General features: G+C 45.2%; 2 protein-coding genes across 2 annotated transcripts in view; both read left to right on the top strand.

The window, feature by feature from the left end:
• Nucleotides 1-7,555: 7,555 nt before the first annotated feature.
• Nucleotides 7,556-9,185, top strand: LOC309566165 (E3 ubiquitin/ISG15 ligase TRIM25-like; the record flags this gene model as incomplete). Its single annotated transcript, XM_082271231.1, has 1 exon — nucleotides 7,556-9,185. The coding sequence occupies one exon, from the start codon at nucleotides 7,556-7,558 to the stop codon at nucleotides 9,140-9,142; it is 1,587 nt and encodes a 528-aa protein (XP_082127357.1). The 3' UTR covers nucleotides 9,143-9,185.
• Nucleotides 9,186-14,820: 5,635 nt separating this feature from the next.
• The window catches only part of ELAC2 (elaC ribonuclease Z 2), a 46,803-nt gene continuing 39,779 nt past the window's right edge, over nucleotides 14,821-21,844 (top strand). Inside the window, exons 1-5 of the mRNA XM_082271233.1 lie at nucleotides 14,821-15,099; nucleotides 16,288-16,338; nucleotides 16,418-16,488; nucleotides 18,170-18,234; nucleotides 20,982-21,039. Of these exons, the coding sequence (XP_082127359.1) occupies nucleotides 14,858-15,099; nucleotides 16,288-16,338; nucleotides 16,418-16,488; nucleotides 18,170-18,234; nucleotides 20,982-21,039 (487 nt within the window). The 5' untranslated portion in view covers nucleotides 14,821-14,857. The remainder of the gene's footprint in view (nucleotides 15,100-16,287; nucleotides 16,339-16,417; nucleotides 16,489-18,169; nucleotides 18,235-20,981; nucleotides 21,040-21,844) is intronic.

The following is a 21,844-nucleotide window of genomic DNA, read 5'->3' as shown; positions in this document are numbered from 1 at the left end:
TTTTTTCTTTCGAACCAAAAATAAATATTTGTAGTATTCTGTTTTTGTATTTGCTTTTTTCATTACATGTGCAGTTGCAAACCCTGATACGATCATCCTCTGTACATAAGGTTGGCCATACATTATACAATTATCTTGTACAATTTTTCTTTAGATTTACCAACATCATATAATATGAGGTCAAACGCAAACACTTTGCAAATTTGTATGTAATCAGGCAGGTCCTTGCACTACATAGTTGAAGGTAAATCTAAAGGAAATTGTATAATGTTTGGCGAGCTTTTACTTTTATTCTTTAATTAGTCACTGAAATAAATCTGAAGTGGTTTCGGATCTCCGCTATTTATTATAAATATGTATTATCTTGTCTATTCCTATAGTTAGCTAGTCTATCAATTCTCTGATAAGGTGAATGGTGAGGGTACAGTAATAATGCTAGCTATGAAATAAACACACTGCTTAACCACTTACGGACCGCCCACTGTGTATTTACGTTGGTACTTTGAGGTTACTTACCAGATAGCTACCATAACCCCGATATTCTTTTTTTTTAAATGGTGGGTGGTCCTCTTTAACATAAGGGTGGTCCCAGAGGCGGGATCTCCCTTATGGGCGGCGGGAGAGGTCATGAGAGGACCCGCCGGTAGAGGGGAAAATGATCTGGTCTGCTCACCTCTCAGGCAGGAAGTCAAGTGAGGGCAAGATGGCCCCCACTCTATGGCCTTGGAGGACCAGAGCGACGTCATACGTTGCTTCCTAGCAACTGATTTAAAAAGCCCATTTTGTTTTTTCATCCTGGAAAAAAAAAATATTTTTTTTTTTTCTTTTTCTTTTTTAGTGTAGATGTGAGATATGAGGTCTTTTTGACTCCAGATCTCACATTAAAGAGGACCTGTCCTGCTTATTTCATTTTAAAGGGATGTTTACATTTCTTGTAATAGGAATAAAAATGATCAAAAATGCTTTTTAGTGTAAAAATAAAATAAAATAGGAGAAAAAAAAAATTAAAGCGCCCTGTCCCCGTTAGCTCAGGCAGAAGCGAACGCATCCGCAAGTCCCACTCACATATGTTAACGGTGTTCAAACCACACATGTAAGATATTGCCGTGATCGTTAGAGCAAGAGCAATAATTTGAACCCTAGACCTCCTCTGTAACTCTAAACTGGTAACCTGTAAAAATTATTAAAATGCCACCTATGGGGATTTTTATGTACCAACGTTTGTCGCCATTCCACGAGCGTGCGCAATTTTGAAGCATGACATGTTGGTTATCTATTTACTCGACGTAACATTACCTTTCACATTATAGAAAAAAATTGGATTTACTGTTTTTTTTTATTTTTTTTAAATTAGAAAAATGTATATTTTCCAAAAACAAATTGCGTTTGTAAGACCGCTGTGCAAATACAGTGTGATAAAAAATATATTGCAATGATCTCCATTTTATTCTCTAGGGTCTCTGCTAAATATATATATATATATATATACAAGGTACGGGGTTCTAAGTAGTTTCCTAGCAAAAAAAAAAAAAAACAGATTTTAACTTGTAAACAACAAGTGTCAGAAAAAGGCCCGGTCCAGAAGTGGTTAAATAAGCAAGGATCTAATTTATTATAAAGAAAGTGGAAATGCTAACATAAAACACTAAAAGAATACTGCAGAGCATAAAAAACAAAACAAGCATATGTTCATCCTCCATATTTGGTATCTCTCAGCTGGGCTCAATGGGGGGGGGGGGGGGGGGGGAGAAAAAAGAAGATAAATAATTCTAGCTGGCGACTGCTGTTAAAGTCCACTCAGACACATCCCACACACCCACGGTCCGCTTGCCAAATGAAAATCCATAAGAGGCCGTCCTTCCTAATCCACGGGAAGTATTTCTCCTCTTGCCCATCTTTCCAGGTAGCATGCTGTAGCCTCCACTAGGGGCGCCATTCGTCCATGAATCACTGGTTTTGATCCAGGTCATCTTTAAGTAACAGCTGGCCTTTTGATGTTGGTATAAACTCCCCAGGAGGTCTTATCTGAGGCTCTTCCACCCCCCATACCTCACAACAGGGGGCCTATGTGAGAACATCCTATTGGGATATGAATTCCTCCTGGTTACGAACACCCTGCTGGGTAAACTTGCCCTGCTAGCATTCCAGGCCGGGTAGTATCCCGCTTTTTGACACTTTTACCTACAGGTAAGCCTATAATAAGGCATGCCTGTAGGTATAATTAATATCTCCTAAACCGGCATGGCCGGGGGGACCTTCAGTTTTCCTAGCCGGCAGCTTGCCGGAAAATCACTCCCACGCGCATGCACGGGAGTGACGTCATCGCGGCTCCGGCCAATCACAGCGCCGGAGCCGCCGAACCTGGAAGAGACGCAGAGGGATCATGGCGGCGCCCGCAGCGATGTCCGGGGGTCCGTGTCGGGGCTTCGTTCTAGGTAAGTAAGCATAATGAGCTAGTATGCGATGCATACTAGCTCATTATGGCTTTGTCTTGCAGGTTTTTTTTTTTTTTCATTTTCGGGTTTACAACCGCTTTAACTGCTTCCCGACCACCCGCCGCATTTTTACTGCGGCGGGGTGGCTTTCCTGCGCAAACCGGCGTAGACCTACTTTGGTCACGTGCGGGAAGCTAGGGGGCGAGCGTTTGCCGCCGCCGGCGCACTCCCCCCCCCACTCGGCAGCAGGGAAGCGGATGAACGGGGGAAGGCGGTTCTGATTGCCGTCTGACACCCGCGATCACTCCCCGATGAGAGAGAAGAACGGTCGGCTGTTGTAAACATAGCTGACCGTTCTTCTCTCTGGAATGATCACAGAGTGCCTGTGATCCTTCTATATAGGATCACAGGTCTCTTTGGTAATTTCACAAGCCACGCCCCCCCCACAGTTAGAATCACTCCCCTAGGCTCACATTTAACCCCTTGATCACCCAAAATGTTAACCCCTTCCCTGCCAGTGTCATTATTACAGTAACAGTGCATATTTTTTAGCACTGATTACTGTAGTAATGTCACTGGTCCCCCCAAAAGTGTCAAAAATGTCAAATAGGGGTCCGATCTGTCCGCCGCAATGTCACAGATCCGCAAAAAAAAAAAAAAATCGCGGCTCGCCGCCTTTACTAGTAGAAAAAAAAAATGACAAATCTTTCCCGTATTTTTGTAGACACAATAACTTTTGCGCAAACCAAAATACGCTTATTGTGATTTTTTTTTTTTACCAAAAATATGTAGCCGAAAACAAATTGGCCTAAAATGTTAAAAAATTTTGATTTTTAATTTTTTTTTTTTGGGAATGTTATATAGCAGAATGTGAAAAATATACAGTGGGTACGGAAAGTATTCAGACCCCCTTAAATTTTTCACTCTTTGTTATATTGCAGCCATTTGCTAAAATCATTTAAGTTCATTCTTCTTCCTCATGAATGTACACATAGCACCCCATACTGACAGAAAAACACAGAATTGTTGACATTGTTGCAGATTTATTAAAAAAGAAAAACTAAAATATCACATGGTCCTAAGTATTCAGACCCTTTGCTGTGACACTCATATATTTAACTCAGGTGCTTTCCATTTCTTCTGATCATCCTTGAGATGATTCCACACCTTCATTTGAGTCCAGCTGTGTTTGATTATACTGATTGGACTTGATTAGGAAAGCCACACACCTGTCTATATAAGACCTTCCAGATCACAATGCATGTCAGAGCAAATGAGAATCATGAGGTCAAAGGAACTGCCTGAAGAGCTCAGAGACAGAATTGTGGCAAGGCACAGATCTGGCCAAGGTTACAAAAAGATTTCTGCTGCACTTAAGGTTCCTAAGAGCACAGTGGCCTCCATAATCATCAAATGGAAGACGTTTGGGACGACCAGAACCCTTCCTAGAGCTGGCCGTCCGGCCAAACTGAGCTATCGGGGGAGAAGAGCCTTGGTGAGAGAGGTAAAGAAGAACCCAAAGATCACTGTGGCTGAGCTCCAGAGATGCAGTCAGGAGATGGGAGAAAGTTGTAGAAAGTCAACCATCACTGCAGCCCTCCACCAGTCGGGGCTTTATGGCAGAGTGGCCCGACGGAAGCCTCTCCTCAGTGTAAGACACATGAAAGCCCGCATGGAGTTTGCTAAAAAACACCTGAAGGACTCCAAATAAGATTCTCTGGTCTGATGAGACCAAAATAGAACTTTTTGGCCTTAATTCTAAGCGGTATGTGTGGAGAAAACCAGGCACTGCTTGTCACCTGTCCAATACAGTCCCAACAGTGAAGCATGGTGGTGGCAGCATCATGCTGTGGGGGTGTTTTTCAGCTGCAGGGACAGGACGACTGGTTGCAATCGAGGGAAAGATGAATGCGGCCAAGTACAGGGATATCCTGGACAAAAACCTTCTCCAGAGTGCTCTGGACCTCAGACTGGGCCGAAGGTTTACCTTCCAACAAGACAATGACCCTAAGCACACAGCTAAAATAACGAAGGAGTGGCTTCACAACAACTCCGTGACTGTTCTTGAATGGCCCAGCCAGAGCCCTGACTTAAACCCAATTGAGCATCTCTGGAGAGACCTAAAAATGGCTGTCCACCAACGTTTACCATCCAACCTGACAGAACTGGAGAGGATCTGCAAGGAGGAATGGCAGAGGATCCCCAAATCCAGGTGTGAAAGACTTGTTGCATCTTTCCCAAAAAGACTCCTGGCTGTATTAGATCAAAAGGGGGCTTCTACTAAATACTGAGCAAAGGGTCTGAATACTTAGGACCATGTGATATTTCAGTTTTTCTTTTTTAATAAATCTGCAACAATGTCAACAATTCTGTGTTTTTCTGTCAGTATGGGGTGCTATGTGTACATTCATGAGGAAGAAGAATGAACTTAAATGATTTTAGCAAATGGCTGCAATATAACATAGAGTGAAAAATTTAAGGGGGTCTGAATACTTTCCGTACCCACTGTATATATTTTTTTCAGAATTGTCGCTCTTTTTTTGTTTATAGTGCAAAAAAAAAAAAAAAAAATCGCACAGGTGATCAAATACCACCAAAAAACTCTATTTGTGGGGAAAAAAAGGACATAAATTTTGTTTGGGTACAGAGTCGCACGAGCGCGCAATTGTCCATTAAATTCACTCAGTGCCAAGTTCAAAACAGTGGCCTGGTCATTAAGGGGGCAAATCCTTCCGGTCTTAAAGTGGTTAAACATGACCCATTTCTGCAAATGTCAATGCACAGGGACAATTGTGATCTGCTGAATCTGTTATCAGCTATCATAAATCTGTAGGTAGGTGTCAAGGATAGACATTCCTGATCTAGAAGGGTTAAGCCCCGTACAGACATAGCGATCGTCGGCCGAACGATCGGCCGTCTTTTGTCCAGGGCTGTCGTGTCTGTTGAAAACTGCAAAAGACTGCACACGAATTTTGTCGGCCAACAACAGCCGACTGCAGAAGTGATGCCATGTGATGGTTAACTTTCCTTGTCTTTTTTCTTTTCTGAGCATGCCCAGTCTTGCTAATCTGCTGTCTGTCGGCCGAATTCTGTACTGACTGGCGAACAATCGGTCGTTCTGGTGACGGCCAACAAATATTTTAATGCCTGCACGACAGATTCTGTTCGGCCGAAAATGCGCTGTCGGCTGTCGGAAGCATCATACTAACAAGCCTACAATCGGCCGATCGGTTGGCGGCCGAATATTTACGGCCGACAATCGGTACGTGTGTACAGGGCTTTAGGCAGGGAAAAGTGGAAAAGAATTCCTGAAATAAGAATTGAGAGACCATTTGGAGGACAGGGGATATTCTGTGCGAGGTGTCATCTAGTGCTGACTGACAGGGCAGAGATGGATCATCCATGAGGCAACCTAGACCAGAAACCTGGGGCCCGGTGTACATCCAGGGGCCCAGTAATGACCTTCATGCTGCTGCAGGGGAGTACAATTGGTCAAAGCTTTGCATCGGCCTGTCCCATCGCAAGAGAGGAAGGTGGACTTGTAGGTAGTTGGTGGCTGACGGTGTAGACAATGCAATGGAAATGGGGCGACTTCTCTGTAATCCATGTCAATTAAAGATAGTGATCGACCGATATCGTTTTTTTAGTTGCCGATACCGATATTTTAGCCAATGCATATCGGTATCGGCCAATATTTTCGTACAAAAAAAATATATTTTTATATAATTTGACAGGTATTCTTGTGGAGGGACCTGGGGGTCTAGAAGACCCCCAAACCCCTCCTCTGCATTTAAAAGCATTCAAAACGCCAAGTTTGGCTGTTTTGAATGCTGTCATTTTGTTTTAATCTGGCGCCAAGTACCCAGAAGTGACGTCACTCATTACATCACTTCCAGGTTTTTGCATGGAGACCCGATCAGAGCCGAATGCGGGTCTTCGGCGGCCATGCAGGCTGGTTGCCCGGGTCTCCCGGTGGGACGGGAGACCCAGGCGAGCCACGGGAGGGGGGGGGGGGACGTCCCCTCCAGCTCCTTGTAATGACAGCCGAGCGGCTTCTCAGCCACATCGGTTGTCAGAAGCTCCAGGACTGTAGAACTCTTGACTCCTGATACTCGATTTAGCTCAAAAGTCACTGAACAACTCCCTCCAACCCTTCACTGGCTGAGGTAGCTCCTTGTCTCTACTTGTACTGCTGCAACTCTTAACGCTGTACACTACACACTGTACGCTGACACTTCAGGGCCCAACCACGGGTACCCCCTTTACACTTCAGGGTCCTCTGACTAGGCAGCCCCTTTACACTAGCTGACTCCTGGATCCCTAGAACCTTCTCTGGAGTGGTCCCCTCTGACACTAGGAAGACCCCCAGGGGCAGTCCACAGTACTCACGACCTTTGTGGACCCCTCTCTCTCTCTCTCTCTCCGCTGGTTCTCGGCACACCGGATCCCCTCTGCAGCTCAGCTCCGCACTCTTTGGGTTCCCAGGCCGCCACCCGAGACACCCGATTGCTCTGACAGGAGGAGAGACAGCCATACTCTCCCTCCTGGGACTCTGCTTCCCGCCAAAGACGCTGCGTCATGCGTTCCCTCAGAACCTATACCCACTACCAGAATCCACTGTGGCAGACTCTGCCTTCTGGGGTAGATACAGGCCTGAGTGTGTCTCTGATTGGGTTTCCTCCACTGTCCAATGTGAACCCTCCCATGGAGCCAGTGGGGAGATTCCCCTCTCAGCAGACACACCTGGGAGACATGACAGCCAGCTGAAATCATGGACCTTGCCGGGAAGTTGCCGGAAAGTAAATTCCCCACGCGCATGCACGGGAGTGACGTCATTGCGGCTCCGGCCACTCACAGTGCCGGAGCCACCGAACCCGGAAGAGACGCCAAGGGATCATGTCCGCTCCCACAGCGGTGTCCGGGGGTTCGTGTCGGGGCTTCGTTCTAAGGTAAGTATTTCAAAATGAGCTAGTATGTGATGCATTATTCCTTTTTGTCTTGCAGGGTTTTTTTTTTGAGTATACTACCGCTTTAAGATACACCTAAGAATGAGGAAATGTGCAGCCCTCCGAGCTAAAACAAAAAAGAAGTTTCACTTTCTTTTCTGCGTATTTGTCACAATGGCATCCGTAGATGTGAAAGAGGAGCTGTACTGCTCCATCTGTCTCGGCATTTATACGGATCCTCTAACTCTGCGATGTGGACATAACTTCTGTAAGGTCTGTGTTAACCGTGTGCTGGAAAAGCAGGATGTGTCCGGGGTTTACTCCTGTCCGGAGTGCAGAGAAGAATTTCAGGAAAGGCCTGCCCTGCTGAGGAACGTAACTCTCCGTAACATTGCTGAGCGATTTCTGCCTGCTGAACCAACTCCAAAAGGTACTGGGGTTCCCTGTACTTATTGTGACTCTTCTGTTCCTGCTGTTAAGACCTGTCTGCTATGTGAAGCTTCTCTATGCGACAAACACTTAAAAAAACACAAAAATTCTTCAGAACATGTCTTGGTGGATCCCACCACATCCCTGGAGAACAGAAAATGTCCCACTCACAAAGAGGTCCTCAAGTACTACTGCACTAAGGACTCTACCTGTATCTGTGTGACCTGCAGGCTCGATGGAAAGCACAAAGGACATCAAGTGGTGTCACTGGATGAGGCCTCTAAGAAGGAGAAGCAAAACCTAAGAAAGCTTCATCAGATTACGACGTCTAGCAGAGCAGAAACTGAGAAAAAAATTCAGGAATTGCATGCACACCTAAAATACACACAAGATAAAGCAGCGGGTAAAAGAGAGAGAGTCACTACCATCTTTAGAGACATCAGGACCCAGCTGGATGCCCTGGAGAAAAGAGTCCTCACCAAGATCTCCAAAGAAGAAAAGCAGATGACCTGTTCCATCTCAGAGGAGATCCAGCAGCTACAAAAAAAGATGGATGAGTTGCTTAAGAAGATGCATCGCATTGGGGAGCTGTGCGGCATGACCGATTCCCTAATCATCTTACAAGAATCGAAGAAAAATTCTTTTTTTGATAATGGAAGGATAATCCTTCGACGTGGAGAAGACTATCCAAAAATATCCCATGCTACAGGAAATCCGGATGAGACTGTGATGGTAGAGACATTATATTCTAAATTATCGGATATTATAACCTCAGCGGAGAAAGATACTCACTTACCATGCAGTTCCTACAAACTTGAAGGCAGCACAGCAGCTAAAAGTCTACGTCTATCAGAGAATGGAAAAGAGGCCTGCTGGATAAAACCAGCACCAGGTTCGTCATATGTGTACTCACCAGGAAGATTCCAGGACTGTTCCCAAGTTTTAGGCACCCCGTGTTTTTCTAAAGGACAACACTTCTGGGAAATGCAGATGAGTGAGTGTGGGGAGTGGAGGTTGGGAGTGTCCTATGGGTCTATTGATAGGAGAGGAGATCCTTCATATTTAGGGTGTAATGCCAAATCCTGGTGTTTGTCTAAGTCCTCCAACAGTCGGTATTCGGTTATACATAACAGACAAGAAATTGTAATATCTCACAATATTTCCTGCAATAGATTCAGGGTCTATGTGGACTATGAGGCAGGGAAAGTATCCTTTTATGAATTGCGTAACCCCATCAAACACCTCCACACCTTCACTGCCATCTTCACCGAGCCCCTTTATACTGCATTCTATGTGTTAGGATTGAACGCCTTCGTAAGAATCACAATCTAGGTTAGAGAGGTTTCCTGCCACGAGGGAGCAGCTTTGTGTCAAGAGGGAGCCAATTGGGAATTGTGTAGAAATATTCATTTTACAGGAGTTAAGTTTTTTTGTATGTATCAATTTGTTTTTTATGATAGCTACAAGTCCTTAACCACTTGCCGACTGCCGCACGACGATTTACGTCGGCAGTCAGCCCCTCACAGGCAGAGCGACGTAGGGCTACGTCCCTAGGCTGTAAGGGTTTTGGGAGCGAGCGCGCGCCGCCGGATGTGCGCTCCCACTCGGTCACGGACCCCCCCACGCGTGTGGGCACTCGCGATCGTCCGTGACAGCGGGAGAAAGGTAGGCGGCTAATGTAAACAAAGCCGCCTGTCATTCTCCCCTGTGTAAGAATAGTGATCAAATGGTTCTACTATGTAGGACCGTTGATCACAGTTCTTACACATCAAGCCACAGCCAATCACAGTTAGAAACACGCCCCTAGGACACACTTAACCCCTTCCTCTCGCATACAGTTTACTCCTTCACTGCCAGTGTCATTTTTACAGTAACAGTGCATATGTATAGCACTGATTACTGTAGTAATGTCACTGGTAACCCCAAAAGTGTCAAAAATGTCAGTCAAGGGTCCGATCTGTCCACCGCAATGTCGCAGTCCCGCAAAAAAATCACAGATCGCCGCCATTACGCGTTAAAAAAAAAACAACAAAAATGACAAAAATCTTTCCCTTTGTTAGTAAACGTAATAATTTTTGCGCAAATCAATCAAAATACGCTTTTTGCGATTTTTTTTTTTTTTTTTTTTTTTTTACAAAACATATGGTAAAAAAAAAAAAAAAATGGCCTAAAATGTTAAATTTTGATTTTTACATTTTTTTTGGGGAATTTCATATAAAAAAATGTGAAAAATATTATTTTTGCAAAATTGTCGTTTTTTTTTTTTATTTATAGCGCATGATCCAAAAAAAAAAAAAAAATCGCACAGGTGATCAAATACCACCAAAAGAAAGCTCTGTTTGTGGGAAAAAAAGAACGTCAAATTTGTTTAGGTACAGCGTGGCATGAACGCGAATTGTCCCTTAAAGTCACGCAGTGCCGAATCGCAAAATAGGCCCTGGTCAGGAAGGGGGTAAAATCCTCCGGGGCTTAAGTGGTTAAAGTGAACCTGTTTTCTTCTTAGTCCCCGTCAACAAGCCAGCAGCAGGATTTGAAGGCAAGCCCTAAAGGCACCTGCTTATACTTCCATAAACTTTACAGAGCTCCACAGTTGCCTTAAAACCAGGAGAACCCAATGTACAAACAGCAATCAAAGCTTCTAGTATGTCATGGGCCAAATTCCACCTATCCCCCGTTTCCTCCTGCATACCATATATTTTGGTGAAAATAATCCAAATTTGTGTTTATTATTTAGCCTGTAGGAAAGTCCTCAAACTATGGTATAAAAATATCTGAAAAATCCATCAATCCTGATGTACTGAGGTCCTATCTTGATTATTGAGACCAAAAAATGCCAAGTCAGTACAGATATCCCCCAAATTACCCCTTTTTGGAAAGTAAACAGCCCAAGGTATTTTTTTTTTTTTCACACAAATAAAGCTTTAATTAGTGCTAGTTTTTTTTTTTTTTTTTTCCATAAAAAAAAGTGTTTTTCTTAGTTTCTTTTATAAAATTTTGCAAATAAATAATCTTTCTTCATAAATTTTGGTGAAAATAACCCAAATTTGTGTTTATTATTTAGCCTGTAGGAAAGTCCACAAACTATGGTATAAATCTTTGAAAAAAATCCATCAATCCTGATGTACTGAGGTTCTATCTTGATTCTTGAGGCCCAAGTCGGTACAGATATCCCCCAAATTACCCCTTTTTGGAAAGTACACAGCCCAAGGTATTTTTTTTCACACAAATAAAGCTTTAATCAGAGCTAGTTTTTTTTTTTTTTTGCTATAAAAAAAAAAAAAAAAAAAAGTTTATAAAGTAAAGGAATTCACGCTACGGAATAAAGATCAGGCCTAAAATATAGCCTTGAAAGGGATATATAGTAAATGAAAGATGGGGGGTGTGAGGTAGATGGCACTGCCTATGTTAATATCCCACTCAGGGTGTGACAAATGGTATAATTAATGGTAAATAAATATATAAAACCTCATAATCATGTTAGTGCTACATAAATTACCTCACATTGAGTAGAGTATATACACAATATATAAAAGTGCAAATAGTGCAATAAAGTGGCAAGTGGTATTCCAATCAAGTGCTTTCTGGTATTGCAGAGGTTACCAATATATAAAGCAATAAATGTGTCAAGGTGGCTGTAGTGCAGCAAAGTGCTAGGTGATGGTGCAACAAAGGTGGTTACTGATATTATAAAGGAATCGATAAATCACAAAAAAATCTCTATAAATACTCTGCATGTGGTACAAGGTGGAAAATCAACTAAATTCAATAATTATGTAAATAAAAAAATAAATAAATAAATAAAAAAAGGGTCTATATTAGGTGAATAAAGTGCAATAATAACGAAATTAGCATTAAAGTGACTGGTGCAATTCGACCCCACTTGGTCCACTGTCCAGTGGGTAACCAAAGAGAGGTTGGTGATAGGTATTAACAAAGTGACTGGGTTGGTAATAAATACATAAAAGTCCATATAGTGGTATTTGGTGCAAAGTCCAAAACTTGAATAGGGTAGTCCTTTGAGGTGATCCGAAGTGGATGTGCGGGTGAGGAATCTTGTGCTCCCCTCACAATTCAGCCCGCACTTACCAGAGCTATGTATCCCTACAGGGGTGACGAGCGTGCATTTAATACTGGGATTCACTCCTACACAGTAGGGATCCTGGACCCTGGTACCAATAGCTGTAGTCTTCCAGTCAGATCATCTCTCAAGGGTAATGTAATACACTCAATGGGATTGGTAAACATCAGCATCCAAAGTATATTTGAGGGTGAATCCAGATCATATATAAGGAAAAATGCCTCATACAGTGAAGTATTGTAAAATATATTTGCTTTATTAAAGTTAAAAAAGGGTACTCCCATCACAGCAGCAGGTAAAACGGGCATGCGTGTATTAGGAACCGCAACTTCCTCGTAAATCGGAAGACTTCCGGAATGCTATGCGTTCCAACCAAAAGCGGAAATGATGTGGTTATGCTCTACGCGTTTCGTCAGTGTGACGTCATCAGAAGCAGCGTCCAAAAAAAGTTTCTGTTATAAAACTTTGCAAATAAATAATCTTTCTTTTGGTGAAAATAATCCAAAATTGTGTGTTTTTTTATTTAGCCTGTAAAAAAGTCCTCAAACTATGGTATAAATATCTGAAAAATCCATCAATCCTGATGTACTGAGGTCCTATCTTGATTCTTGAGGCCTGAAAATGCCAAGTCAGTACAGATATCCCCCAAATTACCCCTTTTTGGAAAGTACACAGCCCAAGGTATTTTTTTTTTTTTTTTTACACAAATAAAGCTTTAATCAGAGCTATTTTTTTTTTTTTTTGCTAGAAAAAAAATGTTGAGAAAAAAAGTGTTTTTCTTAGTTTCTGTTATAAAATTTTGCAAATAAATTATCTTTCTTCATAAATTTTGGTGAAAATAACCCAGATTTGTGTTTATTATTTAGCCTGTAGGAAAGTCCTATCTTGATTCTTGAGGCCCGAAAATGCCAAGTCAGTACAGATATCCCCCCAAATTGCCCCTTTTTGGAAAGTACACAGCCCAAGGTATTTCGCAAGAGGCAATGGCAAGTTTTTTTAAAGTCATTTTTTGTCTCACTTTTTTGAAAAATGAATAAAAAAAAACAAAAAAACAAATCAAAAAAAAAAGTTTTAAACAATCTTTTATACATACTGTCACCAGTGCGGTACTGGGTTTAAGAACTGGTGTGGTGGTGATCAGGGACACGGACTGGTAACCGTATGAAAAAAAAATATGTTTTTTGTTTTTTTATTATCTCTTTTTTCCAGAGCAGTACGGTGTACCATATTACTACATTGTATCACTGTACTACTCGGGGGAAGTGATTACGATTTTTTTTTTTTTTTATACTTGAGATTCACTGGTATAAGTAACATTTTTTTACAGAATGAAACCGATTCAGTGTATTTTGTTGTGATTAACTGTGGTCACATCTAATTACATGGTACAAGTGGGCTGTGACTGGCCCTGTCTGTACCATGTGATCACTGTGACCAATCACAGATAGCAACACAATTGTACACAATGAATGGCATGAGTCAAAGCCATTGATTTTTTATAATTGTCATGTGATGTTCTGTATTAACCAAAAAAAAAAAAAAAGTTGCGCTGCGTGAAAACCGATAATGTGAAATGACGACAACAACATTAGCTATAAATATTTATAATAAAGACAGTCTATCTGCACTAATGTGAGTCCAGTGCACATATTACATAAAAGTGTCCAACACAATGTAAAACTCAATTCCTCCTCATAAATTAAATATTCCACCACCATCGAAAGTGAAATCCTCCACCACAAACAGGATAACCTGCTTACCAGATAAATAGACCTCGAAAGGTCCTCAGCACTTGGGGCCCCAGGACGACGTAATTTGTGACGAAACGTGTCGGGTTAACGACCTGCTGGCGTCACCGTGCTCCATGAATCCCAGAAGGATGGGCAAATTTGTTGTAGCCCGCTGGCTAATTTTAATGCTGATGTCTACTACATTGCTGTAAGTGTAATTTTATATACAAAATTAAAATCTGGTACGTTTTACACTACGGCAGATTTTTTATTATATTTCCCCCAGTCCCCCAATATACCAGAGAACTACAAGTCCCAGCAATCCCCCAATATACCAGAGAACTACAAGTCCCAGCAATCCCCCAGATACCAGAGAACTACAAGTCCCAGCAATCCCCCACATACCAGAGAACTACAAGTCCCAGCAATCCCCCAATATACCAGAGAACTACAAGTCCCAGCAATTCCCCACATACCAGAGAACTACAAATCCCAGCATTCCCCCAGAGAACTAAAAGTCCCAGAATTCCCCCCAGATAGCAGAGAACTACAAGTCCCAGCATTGCCCAAGATTTCAGAGAACTACAAGTCCCAGCAATCCCCCACATACCAGAGAACTACAAGTCCCAGCAATCCCCCACATACCAGAGAACTACAAGTCCCAGCAATCCCCCAATATACCAGAGAACTACAAGTCCCAGCAATCCCCCAGATACCAGAGAACTACAAGTCCCAGCAATTCCCCACATACCAGAGAACTACAAGTCCCAGCAATCCCCCAGATACCAGAGAACTACAAGTCCCAGCAATCCCCCACATACCAGAGAACTACAAATCCCAGCATTCCCCCAGAGAACTAAAAGTCCCAGAATTCCCCCCAGATAGCAGAGAACTACAAGTCCCAGCATTGCCCAAGATTTCAGAGAACTACAAGTCCCAGCATTCCTTCAGATACCAGGAAACCAGGGGCGGAGCATTAGTAGAGGAAGCGAGTAGTGATGGGTTGAAAGTGCCAAAGACTGAAGTCTGATTGGACGATTGTTGCTAGGCCCCCGGATCGCCGCACTCCCATTGGCTGCCAGTCAGGAAGCTGGGCTCTGATTGGTGAGATGCCTGTCAGTCGCACGGAAGGCCCGGGAACTGATTGGCTGGCGGTGCTGCGGGCATGCTGGGTGCCGGATCCTGATTGGACGGCGAGTAAGCACGTGTTCCGGTGACCTGCAAGAGTCTCCGGTGTGTATGGGGCTCTCTGGCCTGCTGTGGAGGCGCTTGTACCGGCCTGTCATCATGTCCCAGGCCGAGGCTCGGGCCTTCAGCGTCCGAAAGATGAAACCTCCCCGGGAGACCCTGCGACACATCAAGAATAAGGAGAAGCAGAGCCACACCGGAACCCTGGGGCCTCACACCTTCTATGTGCAGGCGGTGGCCGCCGGGAGCCGGGACAGCGGGGCCTCCCTCTACCTCTTCTCCGAGCATAACAGGTGTCTGAGGGGGAGGGGTGCTGGGGTCAGGAGGAGACACAGGGGGAGGGGTGCTGGGGTCAGGAGGAGACACAGGGGGAGGGGTGCTGGGGTCAGGAGGAGACACACACAGGGGGAGGGGTGCTGGGGTCAGGAGGAGACACACACAGGGGGAGGGGTGCTGGGGTCAGGAGGAGACACAGGGGGAGGGGTGCTGGGGTCAGGAGGAGACACAGGGGGAGGGGTGCTGGGGTCAGGAGGAGACACACAGGGGGAGGGGTGCTGGGGGTCAGAGGAGGTCACAAGGGGGGGAGGGGTGCTGGGGTCAGGAGGAGACACAGGGGGAGGGGTGCTGGGGTCAGGAGGAGACACACAGGGGGAGGGGTGCTGGGGTCAGGAGGAGACACACGGGGAGGGGTGCTGGGGTCAGGAGGAGACACACAGGGGGAGGGGTGCTGGGGTCAGGAGGAGACACACAGGGGGAGGGGTGCTGGGGTCAGGAGGAGACACACAGGGGGAGGGGTGCTGGGGTCGGAGGAGGTCACAAGGGGGGGAGGGGTGCTGGGGTCAGGAGGAGACACACAGGGGGAGGGGTGCTGGGGTCAGAGGAGGTCACAAGGGGGGGAGGGGTGCTGGGGTCAGGAGGGGACACACATGGGGGGAGGGGTGCTGGGGTCAGGAGGGGACACACATGGGGGGAGGGGTGCTGGGGTCAGGAGGAGACACACAGGGGGAGGGGTGCTGGGGTCAGGAGGGGCCACACAGGGGGAGGGGTGCTGGGGGTCAGGAGGGGCCACACAGGGGAGGGGTACTGGGGGTCAGAGGAGGTCACAAGGGGGGGAGGGGTGCTGGGGTCAGGAGGGGACACACATGGGGGGAGGGGTGCTGGGGTCAGGAGGAGACACACAGGGGAAGGGGTGCTGGGGTCAAGAGGGGCCCCCTAATTTCACAATGTGTATCCAGGTACCGGGGGGGGGGGGCTCAGTCTGTGGCCCGGGGGGGGGGGGGGTGTTATAATGTGAGGAGAACACTAGGGATAGGAGCAGTCTGCATCTCCATGGCGATGGCTGACGTTCTGGGAACGCTGTTCAGGGTTTCAGGTTGATTCTGGAGTCACATGGGGGGGGGGGGGGGGGGTCACACAGATGACTACAGATGAGGACAGTGATGTCATCGGTCACTCACCTTCCTGTGTTTCCTCTCTTGCAGATATCTCTTTAATTGTGGAGAAGGGACGCAGAGGCTGATGCATGAGAACAAGTAAGGTTCATTCCTCCTTCTGATTGGTTGCTCATGTGATGATGAAGAATATAACGCTCTCTGTGTCTTCCAATCGCAGGCTGAAGTTGTCCCATCTGAACACCTTGTTTGTGACGCGGATGAACTGGGCCAATGTGGGAGGTTTATCAGGCAAGTCATGTGATCGGCAATGAAGATTTTCTGCCATCGTATCCAATGTACAGAGTCAGAGCGCAGTTTGTATTTGTGACCCGCGTCATCGCTTTGCAATCCATAATATAGGCCGTATAGCGTATCCTGCGTTTATTCCTCACGCAGTCCTCCTATTGGACCGCTCAGGACGGATCACCGCCCAACATGGGATCCTTCAGACCCATTACCCAGCCCCCTTTCATTTTAAACCCATCGGGCAGAGATCCTATAGAATAAAATGGAGATCGTTGCAATATTTTTTATCACACCGTATTTGCGATCTTCCAAACGCAATTTTTTTTTTTTTGGATTAAAAAATAAGAAAGCAGTAAAGTTAGCCCAATTTTTTTTTCCATCATGTGAAATATAATGTTATGTCGAGTAAATAGATACCCAACATGTCATGCTTCAAAATTGCTCGCGGAATGGCGACAAATTTTTGTACTTAAAAATCCCCATAGGCGACACTTTAAAAATTTCTATAGGGAAAAAAATAAAAAAATTTACAGGTTACCAGCTTAGAGTTACAGAGGAGGTTTATGGCTCAAATTTATTGCTCTCGCTTTAACGATCGCGGCGATACCTCACATGTGTGGTTTGAACACTGTTTCCATATGTGGGCGGGACTTGCGTATGCGTTCGCGAGCTCGGAGGGACGGGGCGCTTTACTTTTTTATTTTTATTTTCCTTTTTACACTGTCTTTTTAAAAAAAAAAAAAATTGATCACTTTTATTCCTAATAATTACTATTCCAAAGTAATGTAAACCTCCCTTGTAATAGAAATAAGCGTGACAGGCCTTCTTTGGGCGGGACTTGCGTATGCGTTCGCTTCTGCGTGCGAGCTAACGGGGACAGGGCGCTTTAATTTTTTTTTTTCCCCCTATTTATTTTTATTATTTTTGATTTTCAAACAGTTTTTAAAAAAAAAATAAAAAATTTTATTCATATTACAAGGAATTTAAACATTCCTTGTAATAGAAATAGCCATGACAGGTCCTCTTTATTGTGAGATCGGGGGTCAAAAAGTCCTCAGATCTCACAAGTACACTAAAAAAGAAAAAAAAAATGTTTAAAAAAAAAAAAAAAAAATCGGCTCATTGAGCCTGTTGCTAGGTAACGATGTTTGACATCGCTCCGGTCCTCCAAGACTATAGAGTCGAGTGAGGGCCATCTTGCCCTCACTCGACTTCCTGTCTAAGAGGATTCGGGACCGGATCGTTTTCCCCGCTGCGGGTCCGGTAAATGGAGGGGGGGCACCTCTTCCGCCGCACTGTAAGGGTGATCCCGCAACGAATCTGCCGCTGGGACCACCGTTACCTGAAAGCTGATCGCCCGCCGTTTTTAAAAATACCGGGGTTATGGCAGCCATCTGCTGCCAAAACCCCGGTATTTAGCGTCAAAGTGATGAGGTACATCTGCGGTGGGCGGTCGGTAAGTGGTTAGGACCAGGCCTATTTCTGACACTTGTTGTTTACAAGTTCAATTCTTGATACACCCGGACCTTCAGAGCGCATGCGCCGCTGCCAGCAGTATATCTGCTATAGGGCAGCCAGCAGGTGGTTAAATGCCAGTGACAGGCTGCATCATTTGTGTCATTTTTGCCCAGGGTTTCACTTATAATCTGCCTCATCTACAGTTTTTCTTTTGTCCCCGCTGTAGGTATGCTGTTGACGTTAAGGGACGTAGGACTTCCATCTTGTGTGGTGGCCGGGCCTCCTCAGTTGGTAAAATGTCTACATTTTATTTTTACATTATTAGTACCATATATAATTGAGTATAAGCCGACCCGAATATAAGCCGTGGCACCTAATTTTACCACAAAAAAATGGGAAAACGTATTGACTCGAGTATAAGCCTAGGGTGGTAAACGCAGCAGATACCGGACCCAACTGGACCACCACAAGACCCAAAACGGGGGCTGCGGACATTGGGGAAGTAGACGGCTCAGGCATGGCGCAGTAGACGGCTCAGGCATGGCGCAGTAGACGGCTCAGGCATGGCGCAGTAGACGGCTCAGGCATGGCGCAGTAGGCGGCTCAGGCATGGCGCAGTAGGCGGCTCAGGCATGGCGCAGTAGGCGGCCCAGGCATGGCGCAGTAGGCGGCCCAGGCATGGCGCAGTAGGCGGCCCAGGCATGGCGCAGTAGGCGGCCCAGGCATGGCGCAGTAGGCGGCCCAGGCATGGCGCAGTAGGCGGCTCAGGCATGGCGCAGTAGGCGGCTCAGGCATGGCGCAGTAGGCGGCTCAGGCATGGCGCAGTAGGCGGCTCAGGCATGGCGCAGTAGGCGGCTCAGGCATGGCGCAGTAGACGGCTCAGGCATGGCGCAGTAGACGGCCCAGGCATGGCGCAGTAGACGGCCCAGGCATGGCGCAGTAGACGGCCCAGGCATGGCGCAGTAGACGGCCCAGGCATGGCGCAGTAGACGGCCCAGGCATGGCGCAGTAGACGGCCCAGGCATGGCGCAGTAGACGGCCCAGGCTTGGCGCAGTAGACGGCCCAGGCTTGGCGCAGTAGACGGCCCAGGCTTGGCGCAGTAGACGGCCCAGGCTTGGCGCAGTAGACGGCCCAGGCATGCGTGCAGAGGAGTCTCCCTTACCTTTCCGCCTTACATTTAAAAATGGTGCCACCCGGCGCCAACACGTCACTGCGCATGCGGCGTCTGCCCAGGAATACCCAAACGTGTATGGGCTTTCCCGAGCGGCGGCGGGGCATGCGCGCTGACCGGGGAAAAGGTAAGTGAGACCGTGACTCAAGTATAAGCCAAGGGGGACTTTTTCAGCATAAAAAAACATGCTGAAAAAGTCAGCTTATACTGGAGTATATACGGTACATTATTGTGCCATAAAACACTGCAGAGAGTATAACAACCCTAAACCTGCAGTTCAGGTATGACCGTTTTGACATTTTCTTTATTTTTTTTCTTTGTCCAGCTTGGACCAATGTAAGTATGTATGTGCCAGACTTGTGGAAGCTGGAAATCGCTGTAATAAGCACCGCTACTTCAGTGATCTCCAATAGCTTTCGAGCCCTGTGCCCAGGATCCCTGCTGGATTGTGAAAATGGGTTTCGCTCACTTGGCATGGGCACCAGTCGGGGAACACTTAGCTTGTTAGGGACTTCAGAACCGGATGGCTGGCCCAACTCCCTACGAGGCCTCGGGAACGCACAGACACCCACACACAAGGGTAGAGTCATGTTCCTGTATTTCATGGAATGTCCCGAGCAGCATAAATACGATTTGTACAGATAGGTGCCGTACATCACTCCTGGACGCTATCTACTTTTTTTTCTTAAAGCGGAGTTCCAGCCTGTTCACTCACCTGTCCCACGGCTCAGCGATGCGGCCGCCCGAAGCCTCGATCCTCTTCCCTCTGGTCTCGGCGGCGCCGGCATCACTGGTGTGGGCACCCGGCTGTGACAGTTTGCAGCTTCACAGCCGGGTACGCACTGCGCATGCGTGAGTTGCGCTGCGCGTCCTGATTGGCCGGCAATCTTCTGGGACCTCTGACATTTCCCAGAAGATTGCAGGGAGGGAGGGGAGAGGAGAACTTCCGTTCAGGGCCCTGCGGCGGAAGTGGGAGCGGGTACCTGTCAAAACTAGGTACCCGCTCATTTCCCCCCCCCCCCCCCCCCCCAAAAAAAAATGACATTCCAAATGGGGCATGTCAGGGGGTTATTACTACCTAAAACGGAAGTTCCACTTTTGGGTGGAACTCCGTTTTAAATGCACAAAACTGTATGTTATAAAAATGTTCCTAAACGCAGTGTGTGAAAGGGCCATAGGGATGCATGGTCTGCATTTAGCTGCGGTAAATAACTTCCTCTATCCATAGCTAAAAGCTGAAATCTAACCACTCGTGTGAAAGGGGACTTAAGCCTGTGTTAGATTGGATTGTTGGATTTAAGTGCGATCAGTAATCTTTCTTTCTTTCTTTTTCCTTCTTTCTTTCTTTCTCTTTTTCTTTCTTTCTTTCTTTTTCCTTCTTTCTTTCTTTCTTTTTCCTTCTTTCTTTCTTTCTTTCTTTCTTTCTTTCTTTCTTTCTTTCTTTCTTTCTTTCTTTCTTTCTTTCTTTCTTTCTTTCTTTCTTTCTTTCTTTCTTTCTCTTTCTTTCTTTTTCTTTCTTTCTTTCTTTCTTTCTTTCTTTTTCTTTCTTTTTCTTTCTTTTTCCTTCTTTTTCCTTCTTTTTCCTTCTTTTTCCTTCTTTCTCTTTCTTTCTCTTTCTTTCTCTTTCTTTCTCTTTCTTTCTCTTTCTTTCTCTTTCTTTCTCTTTCTTTCTCTTTCTTTCTCTTTCTTTCTCTTTCTTTCTTTCCTTTTTCCTTTTTTCTTTCTTTCTTTCCTTTTTCCTTTTTTCTTTCCTTTCTTTCCTTTCTTTCCTTTCTTTCCTTTCTTTCCTTTCTTTTCTTTCTTTTCTTTCTTTTCTTTTCTTTTCTTTCTTTTCTTTCTTTCCTTTCTTTCTTTTTCTCCTCACAGGATAAACTCCTACAGGCTATCAAGACCTACTGTGGACCCCTAGACGGTCTCAAAATTGGTAAGCCTTTCTTTGTTTTCTTTGTAGCCTTTGATAAAACTTCACAGGAAGTGACGAAACGCGTTAGGTCTGGAATGCACGGCGTGACGTAACCGCGCACTTTTGGAACGCAAGCCGCAACACTCCACTCTGCATATCAGCGGTTGCCTGTCATTTGAGGCACTGTGATATGATTTTACCCCTATGTGGGAAATAAACTTTTTATAAACCTGCTACACTATTGGAGCATTTCCTTTCTTGCATACCTTGGCCACTAACCCTGAGGAGTGGAACAAGGTGAGGAAGAGTCTAGCCTTCACCTCATATCAGGAGCTGTACAGGGGAACCCAGTTTCTGGCCTGGAAGGCCTACAAGCGTGATTGGTCTTAGTGCTATACAGCAGTGGACCTCGGGGCCCACTAACAGGCCAGATGTATGTATGTGTGTGTGTGTGTGTGTGTGTATATATATAATGTATATATATATATATATATATATATATATATATATATATACACACCAAATATATCTAGAAGAATACATTTGCCTAACTTTTATAAAGAATTTTTTTTTTTTTTTTTTTTTTATTGGATGTGTTTTTATAGTTGAAAGTAAGATATAACTTTAAGTTTATAGCGCAGTGATGATTAAATACCACCAAAAGAAAGCTCTTTTGTTGTGGGGAAAAAAACAATTAAAATTTCATATGGGTACAGCGTTGCACGACCGCACAATTGTCAATTAAAGTAACGCAGTGCCGCATTGCAAAATGTGGCCTGGTCATGAAAGGTGGGGGGAGGATAAATCTTCCGGAGGTCAAGTGGTT

The sequence above is a fragment of the Pelophylax lessonae genome (assembly GCF_965119305.1).
Source record: "Pelophylax lessonae genome assembly, chromosome: 11".
Classification (NCBI taxonomy): Eukaryota; Metazoa; Chordata; class Amphibia; order Anura; family Ranidae; genus Pelophylax; species Pelophylax lessonae.
This window is presented reverse-complemented; position numbering and strand designations above follow the sequence as displayed.